Here is an 18,369-nt window from a genome sequence, read left to right as displayed (position 1 = left end):
AGAGGAGTTATGCACTGTATCTATGGATCGTGGGTTTCTAACAGTAAAATACTAGCCACGAACGGATAGAAGAACATAAAAAGGATTACAAGAGGGAAAAAAAGTATGAGCCAACGTAACCCATTAACCCACTAACCCCGGGCAAAATTCCGATTCCATAGAAGCGAAGGATTGTGCACTCCCGGGGCCAAGCGAGATCTAGTAACTTAAGTGCGAATGTGAAATGTGACGGGTTGACGGGTTGTCCTAGCTGTCAAGATGCAAAAAAAGGCTTGTTGGCTTCTGTGTTGTATTGAAACTGGAGAAGCAATTCTCGCATGATCTGTGATCGATTAAGACCATCCTTGCCTTGCATTGGTTAACGCTAAAAAAAAGGAACTTTAAAATAGACTCCAGTTGGCCCCCGCTAACATGTGTTGCCCTGATAACGGATAACGACATCGTTAGTCCTCCTCTCCTTCGGTGTGGATGTATCGTTGGTACTAGTAACGAATATTCTACGTGGTGCAAACTACGTTGATAAAGTTCCCGAGGCAACAAGGTTTGTTTCACTTTCCAACTAGGTACCTAGCTTAGATTCTAATAAGATAGAAGAAAAGGCTGTGGTCAATCAATGTCTAAGGACATTCTATGTATATCATATCACTCGGGGTGTGGGGGTTGCCGGCAAACGCTAAGCTATAACAAGGACTAATCAACTACCTAGAGGAAAAGCAGGACGGGATCCAAAAAGCCGCCTCTAGCTTCACACTAGCTAGCTTAGGATCGATGGTATTTATTCTTTTTCTTCGCCTTGCTTTTGTAGACGCATATGTGCATGTCCAAGTAAGTAGATTGGAATCTTTCAAGTAGGTATGGCATATGTATGTTTACTCTTGGTATAATACCTAGTTTAAGTTACTTCTAAGCTTCCTATCATTAAGATTGCCTAAAGCATTATAACCTTATCACCTAAGGAGTAACTTGCTAAATTCAACGATGCATATTGGAAATCACCCACAAGCATCCCTGTCGTTACACACAATATTAAGTTCGAATAGGTAACACAGTCATATCTATTATACTAGGTAGGTACCTACATATAAATACCTGCTATTTGTTATGTACCTAGGTAGGTATCTTTCATTTTTCAATATTGCTTCAAGCTTGTTAGCATACCTCTTATTAGGTAGTTACTTACATAGGTACTCATCAATCATCATAACGAATGTAAGGTTATTTTTCCATGATCAGCATGACCAAGATCTACCTGTCGGCATTACCGCACGCTTGCTTCAGTTCAACGTCGATCAATTTCGTCATTCCACCCAAGACGGCGGACCAATCAATCACGCTATCCAATGTTATCCTTCTCTCATATATAGCAGTGTATTCTTTTTCTTCTTTCGTCGCACGCCTAGGCACAAGTCAGCGGTGACGTCGAAGTAATCAAGTCGATATGTGCCCATGCAAGCTCACAGGTAATGCAATACTCGGTATAGATGGTTAACTTGCCGGCATCAACTTTGTATGAAGAACTTGCATTAATGAATGGTTAAGCATATAATATACAAGAAGCAACCCCGATCAAATCACCTCTAAAAGTCATGTTTGACATCTTGTAGCTCATAAAACTCCTATAAGCTTGTTTCACGTCAATTTGACTTACCTATTCAAGGTGCGTGGCGCATGATATAAGGAGCACATCGCCATCATCATCTACAAACTTCAACATTATAGGTCGATCTGATGATCTTATATCGGCCCTAAGAATTTATAAGTGAGTAACGACATCCCAAGGACCTCTCAATTCAACGATTTCCATCTAGTGATTTATATACGTGTGTGTAGGTTACCTTCATAGACACCGAATAACTGCAGGTTTATATCTACGTGACTAAATACAACTGGTTAGGTAGGTACCTGCCTGGGTAGGTTTGCCATAAACCCATTTAACCATCGGAGTCTTTAACCTCGATATTACTAGACTGAAATAAAAGCCCCTTTACAGTTTTGGATCTTGACTAGCTCCACTTCTAAAGTGAGATTGTAATAAGTTCTCCCGCATAGTTGAAGTCTCAGGGGCTCTCAGCAGAGCCCACCTTAACCTGTCTCTTTACTACATAAGCCGGAACTACGTACGGACTTCAGCACGGCATGTGTCGTAGTTGCTTCACGTCCCCTGAAAAGATGGGATCTGCATTATCACACCAATGATGATATTGTGCGCAGGTTATCACTCGATCGAAGCGTCTGACTTCATTCTGTATTCCATCTGGTCTATTTGTCAGTGGGCTTGCACAAAGTCCTCATAACAGAAGGTAAATGCTACCGGTACTTGAGTTGTTCCTTACGAAGAATTCCTAAATCAATTGTATGTAGGATAGGCTAGACGGTAGCTCACGATCCCCTCTTTGCTGATGGCTTGAATCCAATTCTGGCTCTCATGAAGGTGACATGTAAAAATAGACAGGGGAAAAACCCCTGCACTACCTATACATAGGCACTATGAGAACCCTTTACACATTAATCTACGGAATAATTAACTATTACTCAGCAACTTCTCCACCGCCCATTTCACAGAGAAGTTCCTGATGTCCGAATAGTGCTGCCCGACACCAACGAACAGGACGGGCACATTGGTGGCGTGTACAATGCTGACCAGTGTTCCCACCATATCTCCAACGGTATCGCACTTGGAAATGATAAACCCATCTAATGTTCGACCGGGGCCGAAAGACGAGTTGAAATTCCTAGCTTGGGCGACAGAGTCTGTTCCCACGAGTGCCTGTTTCCATCCAGTTAGCTAAGAATTTGGTTGATGGCGGGTTTCCTGCAAATCTTACCTCGCCAACCATGAGAATCTTGTCCGGTCGAGCAAACTTGGCGAATTTCTCTAAAGATGACATCAACCGCTGGTCATTGTGCCGCCGCCCCGCCGTATCAATAAGCACGACATCGAAACCTTCGTGGGCGGCCTCCTTTACGGCATCTTTAGCAACTGTAGCCGCATCGCCACCATATCCCTTCTCGTAAATCTCAACCTTTCCGCCTTCACGTTCAGTTAACTCCTTCAGATTCCGCACGTGAACTTTTAGCTGCTCCACCGCTCCTGATCGAAAGGTATCTCCTGCGGCGATCAGAACTTTGTATTTGTTCTGTAGCAGGAAGTAGCAGATCTTAGACAAGTTCGTCGATTTGCCAACGCCGTTGACTCCGACGATAGAGATGACGTACGGCCTAGGTTTACGCATTGACGTTGCCGATGGTTTGATGACGGAATCTATCTCTCGTAGAAGATCTAGTGAAGACGTGGGTGTCAGCATCTTAGTGAGCGATGCCTCCATGGCCTTAGCGATCCGTGCATCGATGCTCTCGAAGCTGCCCGTCCTCACGCCGATAAGCTCCTTCTCGACACCTTCGCAAAGCCTCACAGCTGCTTCGCGGGCGACGTTCTTTCGTAGTAGATGGTCTTCCATGCCCTTCATAGCTTTGTCGAGATCTTCTTGCGTCAATGTCTTTCCACCCACGACATTACGGAAGAGACTGCTAATCGTGTTCAAGCCGGAACCCACAAGCCCACCTTTAGTCTCTGTCTTCGATGCGGTATTCTTTTCTTCGGCTAACTTGAGGATAGAATGTACTTCGTCGTCTAAGTCCTTCAATACGAACTGTCCCTTAGAAGTTGTCGTTCCCCATGTAGACGAGTCTACGCCTTCTACCGCTGTTGACCTAGAAATTGCCTCTACCTCGCTGTCACTCGTTAGGGCGTTTTGAGCCGCCGAGTAATCTAACTGTAGACTGTCATCCTCTTCGTCCGCAAAGCCATCAGCATCCCACTTCCGACCCTTCTTGGGTGCCTTCTTCGCTTTCCTAGATGGCGCCTCGTCCCCGGAGGAAACCGGGGCAGAGCTGTTATTTCGGATCTTCCTAGCTCTCCTCGACATCTTCGCCATTGGTCCTCCCTTTCCTACAACTAAATGCTTTCCGGCGGGTGTGGAGGGCCGGGATGTGTTCGGAGTTACGATTGGCGTGGATTCGGCGGTGGATGAGTGTTCCTGTGGGCCATTTTGCGTCTTACCTCTATGTTTAAGGCCGGGCGGAAGCGGAGGCTCTTCTCCTCGACCCCCAGATATGCCGTCCTCTTCTAGAAGAGAGGAAGCGTCTACAGGCCGCGCAGTATTTCCTGTCCCATTCGCTTCGAGTTCGTGGTATTGTTGATCGAAGTACTCGTCGAATTTGCGGCATTCTACGATGGTCGTATGGGGCTTCCGTAATTGATCGCCGTACAGATCAACAAATATGGTTTTCAGATTGTCGACAAGCTTGTCAATCCATGAAAGGTGTAGCAGGGACCGGTAGACGGCCTAAGATTAGTCGATTAGACGTTGCTGATTCGTATATGGTATAAGGACGTAGGAGAACAGGAGTGGATTCGTACAACAAATATTACACCTAACTCCTTGACAAAAGTCCACTTTAGCGTATGTTGATCGGCTTTGTATGGTGGATTGCTCGCGGTGGATTGGGTGTCCTTTGCGCCAGCTGCGGCGCCCTTTTCCTCGATGAATACGTCGGCGATGAAGTTGTTGATGACGGACGGGTTGATTGGTGCGTACGTGCGTGACCAGAGAACCACACCGGATGTAGTTAGAATTTCGAAAGTATCCAACATCTTGACTGATTTCCGAAGGCCTGGGAGGCCGGAGATGAAGTGTTTTCGAAAGCTTTCGCTCTACCTGTCTCTGACTTTAGGTACGCTGTATGCTCTGGAACGGACAGATGCACGATGAGGTGACAAGGGTTTAAGCTTACTGTACAGATATACAGATATGCATTTGATATATCGAACCAATCAATGCCCGATCACGGAGACAGCATTCGGAATTAAACTTTATTGCGGCTCCGGCACGTCATAGTTGGAAGGCAATTTAGGTACCTACGTTCGTACCTTGGCTAGGTACTTCGGTACATACCTATGCAGACAGGGATTGGCCCTTATTTGACAGCTGGAAACGTTCGGCATTGAATAAAAACACATTTCCAGAAAGACGACCGTTGGAAACCGCCGCCGATGAAGCTTTAGTAGTAAAGCTTAAAAGATTCTCCTACCAACCGGAAGCTCGGAGCCGCGCAACTTGCAACTTGCAACTCGAAAACAGCTATAAACATTATACGATTTCCGCCACTACTATCGCTACTAAGGTCACCAGTTTCGCGAGATCTGTCAACAATACAATATGCAGCAACATCCAAATTACGGCCACTCTCCGCCGCTTCACCATCCCGTACCCCAGCATGTCTCTACAGTTCCACAGCTACGATCGCCTCCGCCGCTGACGTCGTCACAACCGCAGCAGCAAGGGGTGTATGGCAACCCCTATCAGCAAGGCACACCCGCGAGCGGCACCAATGTCTTCGGCGCCTATGGAAACTTCATGAATGATCCGATGGCCGCGCAATTCGTTGGACAAGTTGGTCAGAATGCCTTTAAGCACGTCGAGCAAAATGTATGTTGGATTATATTGGTCTAATGATTCAGCTTACTTGGCTAGTTGACTTGGGAGCAAGCAAAACAAAAGGGATAGAGCTGACAACTGGCGATAGATGAACCGATGGGTTAACTTTTCCGCCCTCAAGCACTACTTCAACGTGTCGAATAAATATGTTGTCAACAAGCTCTTCCTAGTACTCTTCCCCTGGCGACACAAGCCTTGGTCACGAAGGCAGACTGTCGGGCCTAATGGACAGGAAGGATGGTACCTACCACCGCGAGACGATATAAACAGCCCCGATATGTACATCCCAGTCATGGCACTTGTCACGTACATCTTATTGTCGACTCTAATAGCAGGACTACGGGGACAGTTTCAGCCCGAGTTGCTAGGATATACGGCCTCTACGGCGGGAGTTGTTGTCATTCTTGAGATATTGCTCTTGAAGCTAGGGTGCTACTTTCTAAGCATATCAAACGAGTCTCAGCTTCTCGACCTAGTGGCCTACTCGGGATACAAGTTTGTCGGTATCATCGTGACTGTTGCTATCGCAGAGCTCATGAACGGAGGCAAGGGAACTGGCGGCTGGATCGGATGGACCGTGTTCCTATACACGTTCCTAGCGAATTCCCTGTTTTTGGTAAGAGCCGTTTTTGCAGAGATATGTGTTTTAGTAGCGCTAACGTTCGACTGCTACTACTAGATGCGATCACTAAGATACGTTCTTCTTCCGGAAAGTTCTGGAGGGGATGCGCGAGGCCCAATGCAGACGGATACCCGGACAAAACGAAATCAGCGAACCCAGTTTTTATTCGCTTACTCGTATCTCATACAGCTTTTGTTCATGTGGATTCTTAGCAGAGGCTAGATACACCCGCCAGGTTCTGTCGATAACTCCATGGGGTTATGAGGGTCGGATCACTTCATTTATAGGAGAAGCTATGAGAACCTTTGCCATGTTCGGGGCCACCGTTATGTGGAAATGCCCGAGACGTCTAACTCTCCCGCTGAATTTAGCCAAGCATACTCCCAGGGGAGTTTACCGAAGCGAGACGGAATGGGATGGCTAAGGAATCCATATGGCAATTAAATTCATCGTCTGGAGATTTCGGGTGCTCTGTTGTGCAGTATTAGACGATATTGTGCGGCAGTTCCTTCGTGATGATGGACTGAAGATGAAATAGGGATACATGACACGGCATTTAATTGGTTGATCCCTTAATCATCTAGGTATATAGTAAGGATATATAACCTTGGGACTGTGTAAATCTGGACTTTGCCAGATTCGATAAACTAAACACCTTAGAACCTTGGAACTCTCAAGCAAGCCAATAATATCTAACGAGCATTCCTTAGTAGGCACATTCACCTAATAAATTAACTCTGCCTAATATTATCCATAGCTGCCATCATTGATACATTTCTATAACTTCGCCATTATTCTGTTTCCCCAACTTGAAGACAACTGCCTAGGTACAACACGAACTCATAAGCCTATCAGCAAATAATACCCCAACGCCTTAGAATCTCAATAATGGCTTTTCCCCCGATCGTAACTGCGACGATACAATCCGCTATTCTAGCAGCCACATCTAATCTCCTAGCACAAAGCTTGACGGCGTATCAAAATGAGGTATGAATGAATCATACCTAGTACCCTACGCGCCAACCTGATGCGCAGGTAGACCTTTCTGCTTATCAGGCAGCTCATATCCCATTTCATAGGTTTCCTAGGCTCGAGGCTAACAGGTTGTATAGACCGCTCTCATCATAGATTGGGTTCCAGTCTTCCAATTCGTCCTTTATGCATTCATCAACGTGCCACCTAACTTCTTATGGTACGTGTGGTATAATACCGTGGTCTATAAGACACACCGCTATCTTCCCAGGACACATGAATGCCTCTATCTACGTTCGTGCTAAAGTATTCCACAGGCAAGAATCCCTGGAGTCCGCATTTCCAGCGTATCACATGTCTCCCACATCCACTGCCGTGACGTCCGCAGCTGCGAACGACGAAAAGGCACTTGAGCAAGAGGCCAAGGAAGGTAAACTAGTCGAATCTAAATTAAATATAGCTAATACGGCTGTCAAAATGATCCTGGACCAGACTGTCGGCGCTGTTGCCAATACTTTTCTCTTCAGCCTGTTCATACATTCTATCCAGGAGGCTATGGTCCGACCCATCGACGCTCCACTCAGCCATCCGGACAAGAGCGTGCAGTACCTCTTGTCTCGAGGTGCCATTTCCTACAGCAATGTTGATTGGACGGGCGTGGTAGCACGCAGTCGTGCTGAGTTCTACCCGATCCTGGTTGCGGGGTGGAAGATATGGCCGATAGGTATGTGATATTGAATATATATATATTCTTCCCCCCCTTTTTTTGCCTCAAGACTGAGGGTGTCCCAGCCGACTGACTAAGCGGTTATTCCTCCCGAGATATGCTCAACCCCTTAAAATTCATTCCTGGAGAACAGGCTGCTGACATCGTCATTGAAGTGAGCCTGATTAACTTCGCATTTATCAAGAGCATCGAAGGCCGCAATCTCGTCGGCAGTCTTGCTGGTGTTGGCTGGGGCGTCTACATGAGCCTGGTTGCTGCCCGTTGAAGGAAGTTGTCGGCAATATCCGCAAATACGTCCCAACTAATATGTAAAATTATCTGCTCATCACGGACCGGGTATCTTGTTTAGGGTGACGCTTTTGTCTTCACAGTAGCCTCAAAGCCAATGGGCCATGCGCGATACATAAACTCAATAGATCCTTCAGATAGCATAGATTCTTAGCCTTTCTTTCTTAGCCTTTCGATTCTTCGCGGCTATTATTCTGCGGCAGGATTCATAGGCTACAATTAATGGGTTAGCTATTCAAAGCAAATTTCAACACGGCCTGAATAGACGCTTGTGTTAGGGACGCAGCATCACCAACGAAGTATGATACCTCACGTGGTTTATGCATCCTTTTGGCCTATCTGAAGCTGCCTTCTGCATACTAAACACGGAAATATTAAAGCCTCTGCTCCAGGAAAGTTCTAACCAAGTTAACTTTCTTATTACTTTGATACTAATACACCTCTATATCCACCACACTTTGGCCACCTAGTTCTCTATCTAAAGTACTGCACCATATACTTGACAATATTGTCAAGCCGAACTCCGTCTGGAATGAGTGATGTGAGCGACATCTTCACGCCTCTTGAACTGGAAACCCAAGCCGTATATAATCATTCTCCCCTCTAATCCATCCTTTGCCATGTCGACTAGGCCTTCCCTAATACCAGGCTCCCAGTGTGAAACATTATATATCGGGTGGGTTCCCGTGGATATGATTAAGACCACCGCTGTTTGCTGCTCTTCGCCGAGCGCGATAGTCGACATCTCGCGCATCTCATCGATCAAGAAACCCCGTCGCAGAATTCTGCGTGCCGTCAGTTCGCACTCGCTTGCCCACGAGTTTGACATCGTGAGTTTGGTAATTGATAACGTAATGTTCAGATTACGATGATATCTGAGAGACAGCTCGGGTTATCGCTGGATGTTGTTTCGGTTCAAGATGAAGCTGACTTTATATGAAGTATAGGTGTACGAAGATACTCTTAGGCTTCGACGCTTGACACAGAGTCCCTAAAGTCTCTGGTTGAGTCCTATTCTTCGTTAGTGCAATTTCTTTGGTGGTAGAGATAGCTCACTGTCGAATTTAGGGGCCGCCGCTGAGACTTTCAATAAGCTCAAAGGAATTGAGCTGGTGGAAGGGGCTAATCTAGAGCAGTATGTCACAGTGGCCAGTCTGGTCACTCTCGTGAAGTTCCGTTCTTCTTTAGTTCTAGGAACTCGCTTTGTTCTTTGATCCCCTAACATTGCTCCCGGATTCGATATTACAAAGAGGCTATCTCAAACCAGCGCAAATAAACCTAATAATTCGAATATGGCAATCTCATTTTTGTTAGAGGCTGTTATTAATTGTACGAGACGCGCCCAATAGCGCCGGTGATGCAGTTATGTTTTCGAACCATGGCTAGGTACCTAGGACAAGTACCGGGGCTCTCATATGTTCTTTATCCTTGACCCCAATTCGTTGCTAATGCCAGTTTCAAAGAGTTCAAGCAAGCTTTCCAGTGTTGACTAGCGAGATACTGTTAGATAGAGCTCATACATTCATTCATCTGTGCCCCAAAGCTAGAGCAATCCAACATACAATTATACAGGACGTAGTCTTCTCTACTTCCGAAGCTCGTCCATTTGAACCGGAGCACTTATTTCTCCTCCAATAACCTTGTGGACCATCTTAGAACTGTTCGGCGAAACATCGTCCTCCGGGATAATAACGGGTTGTACAGCTTTTTGGAGGTCGATCACTGTAGTAGCAAGAATCAGCAAATGCCCCAATGCTCTCCGAGAGACACTCGCAGAACTCATGAAAATAATTTCTTCCGACATTTCCATGTAGGATTGGTTGGAAACCTGGTCTCTAAAATGGACAGGAAGATGGGCGCCATTCTGAAATCACTCACTCTTGAAGCGGAACCAGACTCCCCCGCCCCTATATGAAAACCGGAATTCCTTGTGTGTTATATCACGGGCCATTTCCATAAGCTTCTTTTGAAGCTTAGGGTCACCCAACGTGCATATCTCCTTGATTCCTCGTCTGATCTCTGCTACAAGAGCTATCCCGAGGCCTTCATCCATCTCCCAGTAGTCAGGACCGAAACTATTGAGAGTTAGGTTTTTGGTGAGGATCAATTCCACCGTCTTCACAATCGCTCGATTAATATTCTCCCATTGCTCTGTCGAGATGGGTACCATAGGCCTGCCCTTAAGCGCAGCATGCTTTCTAGTTTTGAGTGATAGAGGCTTAATTAGCTGCTTAGATAAAGGAGGAGGTTGTGCTTGGGTTGTAGTAACTTCCTCGCCCATCTGTAACCATCCACTTGCTCCAGTTGACATGATGCAATGCACTGTAGTGGAAACTTCGAAAGGTTTCAAGTGACTTGATCTAACATAAGATTGAAATGCTTGGTGAAATTATTTTATTCGACAATGAGGTATGATATCAGGGCAGAGGAGTGTTTCTGCCTCATTGGCAAGTTGTCTCTTTGTCCGAACTGCATGATCTTCAAGGTCTAAGACAAAGGCGTATTTTACGGCTGATAACCGCCACACATGGCGCCGCGGTGTCAAACGAGCCCTATATATATCGTGAGCTTAACTAATGTGATTATATGGGCTTCAATAGGTGTATGAGCTTAGAAGCATCCTCGATAGGTACCTAGGTAATATAACGGGATATACTCAGGCATGTCGTGTATTTCTTATTTCAAGTCAGCACCGACACGACCTCCCTTTACGGAAGCGTTACCCTCCGAGTTTATCACACCTACTAATACTCTTCTAACATAATTATCCAAAAGATCCTCAAGCATCGTCATCAAGCCTTAGATTATCGTGAAAAAGATTGAAGTATTAACTAAAATAACAGAATGTGTAATATTGTCCTCCTGTAGTACCTAAATTCACCATGCAAACACATAGGTCAGGTACTTGATTGCTGTATAGGGGAGGTTTAGTATGATCAGTTATTAGTTGGAACGGATGTATATATTAGGGGAAAGGAAATCGACTATGTATGATACTTTCAGAGTAGAGCTTTTATAGGATACTAATGTGCTCTGATACATCGTTTGTATGTTTATTATATGGCAAAGCGTACCACGTATATGTCGGCATTCCGGGAAGGAAAGCTGTAACAAATAGCCTGAGATTTTCTTAGAATATAATGCCGGTCGCGACCTTCGGATCTACGATATGTCTAGACGTCGTGATCGACAGAGCCTCGACTAAGCTAGTACTGACTCGGCGCGCCCTCCGTAGATCTGTGAAACTCTACTTGATCCCTCAAGTGTAGCCGGCAAATGAACAAGGGCGAGGGGATTGTCTTAATGAAATAGAACGAGGTAATTGGCCAACTTTGAAGCTAGTCATACATAGAATATACGAAACATGCGAAGATCGTGGCGAAAAAGAAGAGCTACAAGAATCCATTAGAAGCAGTTAAGAGGTTGATTGTTGAGAAGATTCAACGGATTTCCCCCTTCTGTGAATGAGAATTAGATAGCCTTCAATGTCAGAAATACGTACATCGGCAGTGGCAGGGCTCTCCTAGATAATAGAACCTTATCGATTGCCGTCCATCTGGCGCCTTCGATGTTTCTAGGTAAATATCCCGAAGGTACATAGAACATTGAAGATGCTAATGAGATAGGCAAGAGGTACCTACCGCATAATAGATACCTGAGTATGTACCTAGATACATATGTCCATCGATTAACGGATGCATCAATTGATTAGCTTGGTCCCACTAAACCCGAGACCCTCTCTTCTATTTTTACACATTTGCAGAATCGCCTATTCTTAACCACTGCTAACCTTAATCTCATCAACATATAGGTACTTCGTACAATATGTACGTATATCCCCTTATTTGATTGACCATTGATAATTCGCTTGGATGATCCAAGCATCAAAATGCCATTTCGCGTATGTGAAGATTCTTACCGCTTTCTATTACGGATGATAGAGGTGAAGGCCGATGTGCGAAGTCCATTCATCTTACTGATTCTTCCGATACTTTACAAATGACCACAGGCTGACGTGCTGCTGCAAGTAATCCTGTGCTGTTAAGTGAAGAGGCAAAGGCCAAGATGGGTGGAAGCTACGGCATTTGTTGGTAGCAAGCAGGCAAGACGCAGTAGCAGCTAATGATTCGTCGTCTAGCCGACATTTCTCACGTACATAGATGAACACATGTTTCATGAATTAAGAGTTGGAGATAGCTACCTAAGGTACCTACAGTAACGATTGTGATGTCAAGTTGCATCGTAAGCTACCATCGACTCTCAAGAGACAGAATTAAGAATTCTCCAAGCAGGTATGTATGTATGTATATATGTATGTATATAACGCAGTACTTTAAGAACTCAGAAAAGAGAAGCATTGACTGCTTTAAATCTCCCAATCTTGAAATACGCCTTTAAACACACTAGTAAGACTAGGTACGGATTAGTGACACCGAGTTTTAAAATCGCATTATGGTTCACGAATCACTGCCTGCCAGCATAGGGGGAGATCTCCGCAGATCTTTTATGGCGTGTCATACTAATAGGCGTTTTAATAATTTCTTTTCCGCAATAAGGTATCAGTTCGCGATAGGAAGGGAGGGGCCTCAGCCTGAATAAAGGTCCTGATGACCACCATCATCTTATTAAAATGATGGAATCAAACCATCTAGGTATATAGGTATGTATGGACTAATAAATAAATGCCTCTAGTTGACGATATTCGCGAGCATCAATTAACCCAGCTAGCAGATCACCTATAGTACCCAGATACCAGGTAGGTAGGCTAAAAATGCCGCTTGCAACATGTACTACTAGTGTGCGTATGCGTGTGTATGTGTGTACCTACCACTTGGTTCACATGGTTCGCGCTTCGTGTTCCTCGTCGACGTTGGAACCCAGCTTCAGAACTACGCGTTTTTATCGTCGTCCACTCATCAATTACTAGTTCCTGGTTCGCATCCCCCTCACAATCGGTTTGGGATATATGTACCTACTAGGTATGTAATACATGTAGGTCCCTAAAAGGTACATGATAAGTAAGTAAGTACCGGTAGGTATTTATTCAACCTTTGCAGTGACTCTTCAGTATTTAAATTTGGAGACTACGGTACCTACCTACAGTACTTACATTATGTATGTAGTAGCCACGTCGTTTCTCCCCCAAATCTTTTCAATCAAAAGGCTGTCGTAGTACTTGACGTATCCTAGGTACCCACATAGATACATGTATATATCTATAATAGGTATTTGCACATCACGAATACACCTACCGTTTTAGCCTTCCGAAACATATGATGCTGCTTTTCTGATAGCTCGTGTTTACGCCCTTCCGTCATGTTGCGAAGGGAGGTATCTGGTGATTATTGCATTGTTCATAACTGTCTCCGTTGCAAGGGAAATTAATGAGGGTGGGATGGTAACTGCCGGTTCTGATGTTCTGAAACTGGCGACCGGTCGCTGAAGGCCGCTGAGAACCACTAACTTAACTGGACTTCGCCGTAAAGGGGCAGCTGCAGCAGAGCTGGATTAGGGGGGGTGGTCCGCCACTTCCGCCACTCGGGCTGCCTTCCAGACGTACCTACGGATCCGTAAACCTCTACCTACTACTAGCTATTCGTGTACCTACTCCAACAAGCTAGGGCTTCCATTTGCTTACTGCCTACTACCTACTTGCACTGTAAAGTAGGTACCTTAATAGTAATTAGTATATCCATACATGTGATTATTAGCTGCCTCCTAGTTGAGTATCTACATACTAGAAGTACATATATACATATATACATATATATATGTAGGTAGTTGCCCAGGGGGTTCAGTAAAACATGTAATACATCCATGGATAGTAGTAGGTACCTAGGTACCGGTAGTCAGCCACAGTTGCCTCAGTGAGCTACGCAGTACGCCCTAGCAAAAGCTAGGCGCTCGAACCCACAGAACGTACCGAAAAACCCAATCGATTTCAGGGTCGGTCCTACCCAGCTTTGATGAGGCGCGCCCAACCCCAATTGCCATTCCAGCCCATCTAATCCACTCTTTCATATCCACTTTTCGCCCAAATTCGTCCACCGCCGTCTCTTCTTCCTTTTCCTCCTCCCCTTACCACAACCTACTACTATTACTACTACTAACTTTCCACTCTTCGCCCGAAAGCAATCTTCCCATTCACATCTTTCGACAGCTTCTTCGGAGAGACGTGTTACTTCCAACCGGCGAATAATCTTATATTCGACCGTCACGTCTTTTACATATTTTCTTCTCTTCCCATATTATTCTATTACTTTTCCTTTTCAACGCAAGCAAATTGCCAGAGTCCAAACGTTGAGTGAGTTTCCCTTCTCTCCCCTCTCCCACATTCACAGCCTTTTGCTCCCGGTCGGAGTCATTATATTCTGTCCAGCTGTCGGCTTCCAGTGTCAGCTTCAAATAACCGCACATTCTTGTTTGACTTTCTAGAAGAGTCATTCCTCTTTGTTTCTTACTAATCTATCCCGTCCACTCTTGTTTTACAATTCAAGCACTACATCTTGGGATCGCTGCATTTCACTGTTGCAATTTCGTGTAACCGTTTTGTTATTCCTTTCTATTCAAGAACTATCCTCAATCTCTTCACTACTTCATATGCACAAATCCACACACGGACTTCAATCCTTCCTGCTCAAATTTCTAACAGGCTGACAGCAGGTGTTCGTGATTCAACAAATTCTCGGTCCTGGTCCGAGAACACAATCCAACCCTATCCGACTTAGCGTCCGTCGAGCACGATAGCTCATCACCGCCGCCATCATGACTACAATGGTATGTTGCTGTGTTGATTTCCGTGATTCTGTTTGATAGCGGACTATGTCGTACGGATGTAGTAGAGGCCACTCTTCTGTTGGGGCGATGGGGATCGAATGTCGGTGTGCATTGATGGGGCATCTCCATAGTCTCCATCAGAACATCCCCAAATAGACACATCACGAGACTTCCATTACCGGAGGTAAATGACCGAGATTATGCTAACTTTTGGCAGGATCTGCGTGTCGGCAATAAGTATCGCATCGGTCGCAAGATCGGCTCCGGCTCGTTCGGTGATATCTACCTAGGTACGAACATCATCTCCGGCGAGGAGATTGCGATCAAGCTTGAGTCCGTCAAGGCCAAGCACCCCCAGCTGGAATACGAGGCCCGAGTCTACAAGTCCCTCGCCGGCGGTGTCGGCATTCCCTTTGTCCGCTGGTTTGGAACGGAATGTGACTACAATGCCATGGTGCTGGACCTGCTCGGTCCTAGTTTAGAGGATCTCTTCAACTTTTGCAACCGCAAGTTTTCGTTGAAGACTGTCCTTCTCCTGGCCGATCAACTGATCTCTCGCATCGAGTACATTCACGCCAAGTCGTTCATCCATCGTGATATCAAGCCCGACAACTTCTTGATGGGAATCGGCAAGCGGGGCAACCAAGTCAATGTTATCGACTTTGGTCTGGCCAAGAAGTATCGTGACCCGAAGACCCACTTCCACATCCCTTACCGTGAGAACAAGAACTTGACCGGCACTGCTCGATATGCTTCGATCAACACTCATCTCGGCGTTGGTAAGTTAGCGTGGTTCCGTCATGTGAATGTATAAGGTACTGACAAGGATATAGAGCAATCTCGTCGTGACGACATGGAATCTCTAGGCTACGTTATGCTGTACTTCTGCCGAGGCTCCCTTCCTTGGCAGGGCCTTAAGGCTGCTACTAAGAAGCAGAAGTATGATCGGATCATGGAGAAGAAGATGACCACTCCGACCGAGGTTCTTTGCCGTGGCTTTCCCAATGAGTTTGCCATCTATCTGAACTACACCCGTTCTCTCCGATTCGACGACAAGCCCGATTACAGCTACCTCCGGAAGATCTTCCGCGATCTCTTCGTCCGTGAGGGATTCCAATATGACTATGTCTTTGATTGGACGGTCTACAAGTACCAGAAGAATGCACAGGCCATCGCCCAGGCCGCAGGCCAGGACAATGAAGACGACAAGGCCCGCCGAACTACTGGTGCGGCAGCAGGTCAGACGCCCCAGCCGGGTGCCGTCAAGCCCAACGCAATCCCCAGCTCTCGTCGCAAGGTAATCGAGCGCGGTGCTCCCGGCGTTGACACTCCAGAAACCAACCGTGCCGTCGGGGGAAGCGACAGGATGTGAGTGTCTCGCCAGCCCAGCCCAGCCCAAGAATTCCTAGTAAGGAATCATATTTCCTTCGAGTTTGGTGTGATTTACAGCGCTAGCCGGAGGAACTGCTGACATGATTGCTGACACTTCAGTTTGCGGTAACAGGCTGCGATCAGCTTCCAAAGGTCAGGGTGCTGGCTCCGGATATGCATCTGGTTCATACCGGCCGAAATGATTAGCTGACACTTCTACGTTGGTATCACCCGTTGCGTTGTAGCGGGCGTAACAAATGTGCGCTCCGCACAATGGAAAGTAACTTGGGATTCGCCGTAGCGTCCTCGCTCACTCCTCTCGTATTGGCTCTGGAATATCCGCCAGTGGATATGGATATACGCCAAATGTCACCGGACAGAGGACCAGACACGATCCTTCTCATATCTTATGGATTGCTATTGTTTCCGTTCTTCGACGACTCTCCGTTTACGACTCAATTCCCTTGGCTCGGACGATCTAGGCGACTCTAGAAGGCGTGGATATGTGTCTCGAAAACACGTTCGACGTTCTTGTTGAGTTGTTTAGATTGTTTGAACGGCACTTCCGGCACTCTCGTTCGGGGTGTCGTTAATGGGATCTAGTCTATCATGGCAGGTTGTCCGCTCGTACTTCAAATCGACCCACGAATAAGGTGGACAACTGGCCTGAGATCTGGACTCAACTGTTTCAGGGCCTATCACATCGTCCTGATTTGTTGATGCTCCTTCGATGCGATACATCATCCTACTGATATGACCAAGGCCTTGTTTTTCTTTTTCGTTTCTCCGATGGTTTCTTTCCTTTCATTTTCCCATTCAGATATTGGACTTGTTTACGCCGACCTCCTCTCCTGGGGATGTCATAATGATGTGGGGTTTTCGTCTTAGGGGACCGACTATGATCGACGCCAGCCTAATGATACCTTTAATGATCCAACTTCGTCAAAGGACTTCATAGTTCGCGACCTACCTAGTCTGGAGAGCTACGTTATTCATACTGGTACCGTCGACCGCAGACAGATTGTGGATGCATAATACCGTCGTTACCTTCGGGTTGCGCTGGGCATCGCAATTTTGTGATTAATCGGTGGTCGGAGACATTCCCTAATAGTCACCCTGGGATGGATTGATATGGGAGGTTGGCGATTCTTCCACAAGTTTTGTAGGGACAGCATGTTCAGTGCACTACGGAGCATTGACCTACCATAGCTCTACAGCACGACTTTTGAACGATGGTCCGGCATCTGCGATTCGAAAGACGTCTTTGAGGCACCGACAACCTGGTAGTGTCATTCAAGCTGACGAAAACTTCTATGGAGAGGAGGTCCCCCCCGCGACGATGGCAAAAGGCAACCAATACACGTTAGGTAGTTACACAGAATGAATTTGATTTGCATTGGCACATTCTCTCCTTGAATACGTGAGTGAAATGTTACGATGGGCATGGCGCGACGAATGGAGGGTCCGCTCACTGTATACAATTCCAACATCCAAGGCATATCGGTGGCTGCTTCCGTAATCTCGTGAAAAGCAGCAATGGTCCTACTTTCTACGGTTCTGCATATTCGTACATAGTCGGTGTAAGGAGGCTGTGCAAGCTCCAGCGGGTCACATGGACTATAAGTATGCGGAATTCTCTTGCAGCGGCTGACAAGGGCAGGTATCTAGTGAAAATACTCAGCCACAAGACACGACGTTGACGAAAATAAAGAATTATATAAGAGAGAAAAGGAAGATATTGGACAGATGGAGGCTGGAATGAATCTCTCTTACATACATCCTTGTAATACCGGATATAGAAGGACCCTGAATATCCGAATTCGAGCATTTACGTCGATGACATAATAGGTATAGTACCAGTACCAGTAGAAGCTTGCTTTCCTTGCTTTTTTCCCCCTTGACGTGAGTCCCACCCCACCAGCCCACCTACCCACCTACCCACCTACACCATTTGGACCCGAGATCTTGGGGAAAGGTGCTACAGCACCACTACCAAAGCTTCCTTCCATTGCAACTACGCGCATACATATCTGGGTCTGGTATATACACATACGCATACATACATATGTATAGGTATACCTCGGTATGTATACATATATATAGGTACCTAATAA

At 46.0% G+C, this 18,369-nt stretch overlaps 6 protein-coding genes across 6 annotated transcripts; 3 read left to right on the top strand and 3 right to left on the bottom strand.

Annotated features, from left to right (window-relative positions):
* Positions 1–1,846: 1,846 nt before the first annotated feature.
* Positions 1,847–4,880, bottom strand: F4807DRAFT_416489 (SRP54-domain-containing protein). Its single transcript, XM_047997129.1, has 3 exons — positions 4,421–4,880; positions 2,826–4,346; positions 1,847–2,767 (listed from the first exon to the last, which is right to left on the bottom strand). Exons 1-3 carry the CDS (start codon positions 4,652–4,654, stop codon positions 2,522–2,524), a joined length of 2,001 nt encoding a protein of 666 aa, XP_047856334.1. The 5' UTR covers positions 4,655–4,880; the 3' UTR covers positions 1,847–2,521.
* An 87-nt stretch (positions 4,881–4,967) lies between these two features.
* On the top strand, positions 4,968–6,785 carry F4807DRAFT_377677 (YIF1-domain-containing protein). The gene is made up of 3 exons (XM_047995747.1): positions 4,968–5,489; positions 5,587–6,114; positions 6,178–6,785. The coding sequence occupies exons 1-3, from the start codon at positions 5,220–5,222 to the stop codon at positions 6,340–6,342; spliced, it is 963 nt and encodes a 320-aa protein (XP_047856333.1). The 5' UTR covers positions 4,968–5,219; the 3' UTR covers positions 6,343–6,785.
* Positions 6,676–8,351, top strand: F4807DRAFT_377630 (uncharacterized protein). Its single transcript, XM_047995746.1, has 4 exons — positions 6,676–7,107; positions 7,233–7,312; positions 7,410–7,816; positions 7,975–8,351. The coding sequence occupies exons 1-4, from the start codon at positions 7,009–7,011 to the stop codon at positions 8,082–8,084; spliced, it is 696 nt and encodes a 231-aa protein (XP_047856332.1). The 5' UTR covers positions 6,676–7,008; the 3' UTR covers positions 8,085–8,351.
* On the bottom strand, positions 8,222–9,310 carry F4807DRAFT_377713 (uncharacterized protein). Its single transcript, XM_047995748.1, has 2 exons — positions 9,164–9,310; positions 8,222–9,098 (listed from the first exon to the last, which is right to left on the bottom strand). Exon 2 carries the CDS (start codon positions 8,934–8,936, stop codon positions 8,619–8,621), a length of 318 nt encoding a protein of 105 aa, XP_047856331.1. The 5' UTR covers positions 8,937–9,098; positions 9,164–9,310; the 3' UTR covers positions 8,222–8,618.
* A 263-nt stretch (positions 9,311–9,573) lies between these two features.
* F4807DRAFT_416486 (uncharacterized protein) lies at positions 9,574–10,662 on the bottom strand. The gene is made up of 2 exons (XM_047997128.1): positions 9,986–10,662; positions 9,574–9,829 (listed from the first exon to the last, which is right to left on the bottom strand). Exons 1-2 carry the CDS (start codon positions 10,416–10,418, stop codon positions 9,693–9,695), a joined length of 570 nt encoding a protein of 189 aa, XP_047856330.1. The 5' UTR covers positions 10,419–10,662; the 3' UTR covers positions 9,574–9,692.
* A 4,210-nt stretch (positions 10,663–14,872) lies between these two features.
* F4807DRAFT_450545 (casein kinase I) lies at positions 14,873–16,256 on the top strand (the record flags this gene model as incomplete). Its single annotated transcript, XM_048000141.1, has 3 exons — positions 14,873–14,884; positions 15,102–15,663; positions 15,718–16,256. 3 exons carry the CDS (start codon positions 14,873–14,875, stop codon positions 16,254–16,256), a joined length of 1,113 nt encoding a protein of 370 aa, XP_047856329.1.
* Between the last annotated feature and the right edge of the window lie 2,113 nt (positions 16,257–18,369).

The sequence above is a fragment of the Annulohypoxylon truncatum genome (assembly GCF_022578515.1).
Source record: "Annulohypoxylon truncatum strain CBS 140777 unplaced genomic scaffold F4807scaffold_8, whole genome shotgun sequence".
Taxonomy (NCBI): Eukaryota; Fungi; Ascomycota; class Sordariomycetes; order Xylariales; family Hypoxylaceae; genus Annulohypoxylon; species Annulohypoxylon truncatum.
The sequence above is the reverse complement of the archived record's forward strand: the minus strand, read 5'-3'. Positions and strand labels throughout refer to the sequence as shown.

Excerpts from the sequence above, each read along its gene's own strand:
- F4807DRAFT_377713 (XM_047995748.1), bottom strand. The coding sequence starts at position 8,936 with ATGTCAAACTCGTGGGCAAGCGAGTGCGAACTGACGGCACGCAGAATT.
- F4807DRAFT_377630 (XM_047995746.1), top strand. The coding sequence starts at position 7,009 with ATGGCTTTTCCCCCGATCGTAACTGCGACGATACAATCCGCTATTCTA. Across the intron at positions 7,313-7,409 it reads GTGCCACCTAACTTCTTATG|GCAAGAATCCCTGGAGTCCG; the intron begins GTACGTGTGGTA and ends AGTATTCCACAG. Across the intron at positions 7,817-7,974 it reads GTGGAAGATATGGCCGATAG|TGAGCCTGATTAACTTCGCA; the intron begins GTATGTGATATT and ends TCGTCATTGAAG.
- F4807DRAFT_416489 (XM_047997129.1), bottom strand. The coding sequence starts at position 4,654 with ATGTTGGATACTTTCGAAATTCTAACTACATCCGGTGTGGTTCTCTGG. Across the intron at positions 4,347-4,420 it reads AGTTAGGTGTAATATTTGTT|GCCGTCTACCGGTCCCTGCT; the intron begins GTACGAATCCAC and ends GACTAATCTTAG. Across the intron at positions 2,768-2,825 it reads AGATTCTCATGGTTGGCGAG|GCACTCGTGGGAACAGACTC; the intron begins GTAAGATTTGCA and ends GGATGGAAACAG.
- F4807DRAFT_377677 (XM_047995747.1), top strand. The coding sequence starts at position 5,220 with ATGCAGCAACATCCAAATTACGGCCACTCTCCGCCGCTTCACCATCCC. Across the intron at positions 5,490-5,586 it reads TTAAGCACGTCGAGCAAAAT|ATGAACCGATGGGTTAACTT; the intron begins GTATGTTGGATT and ends AACTGGCGATAG. Across the intron at positions 6,115-6,177 it reads TAGCGAATTCCCTGTTTTTG|ATGCGATCACTAAGATACGT; the intron begins GTAAGAGCCGTT and ends TGCTACTACTAG.
- F4807DRAFT_416486 (XM_047997128.1), bottom strand. The coding sequence starts at position 10,418 with ATGTCAACTGGAGCAAGTGGATGGTTACAGATGGGCGAGGAAGTTACT. Across the intron at positions 9,830-9,985 it reads AGTCTGGTTCCGCTTCAAGA|TGATCGACCTCCAAAAAGCT; the intron begins GTGAGTGATTTC and ends TTGCTACTACAG.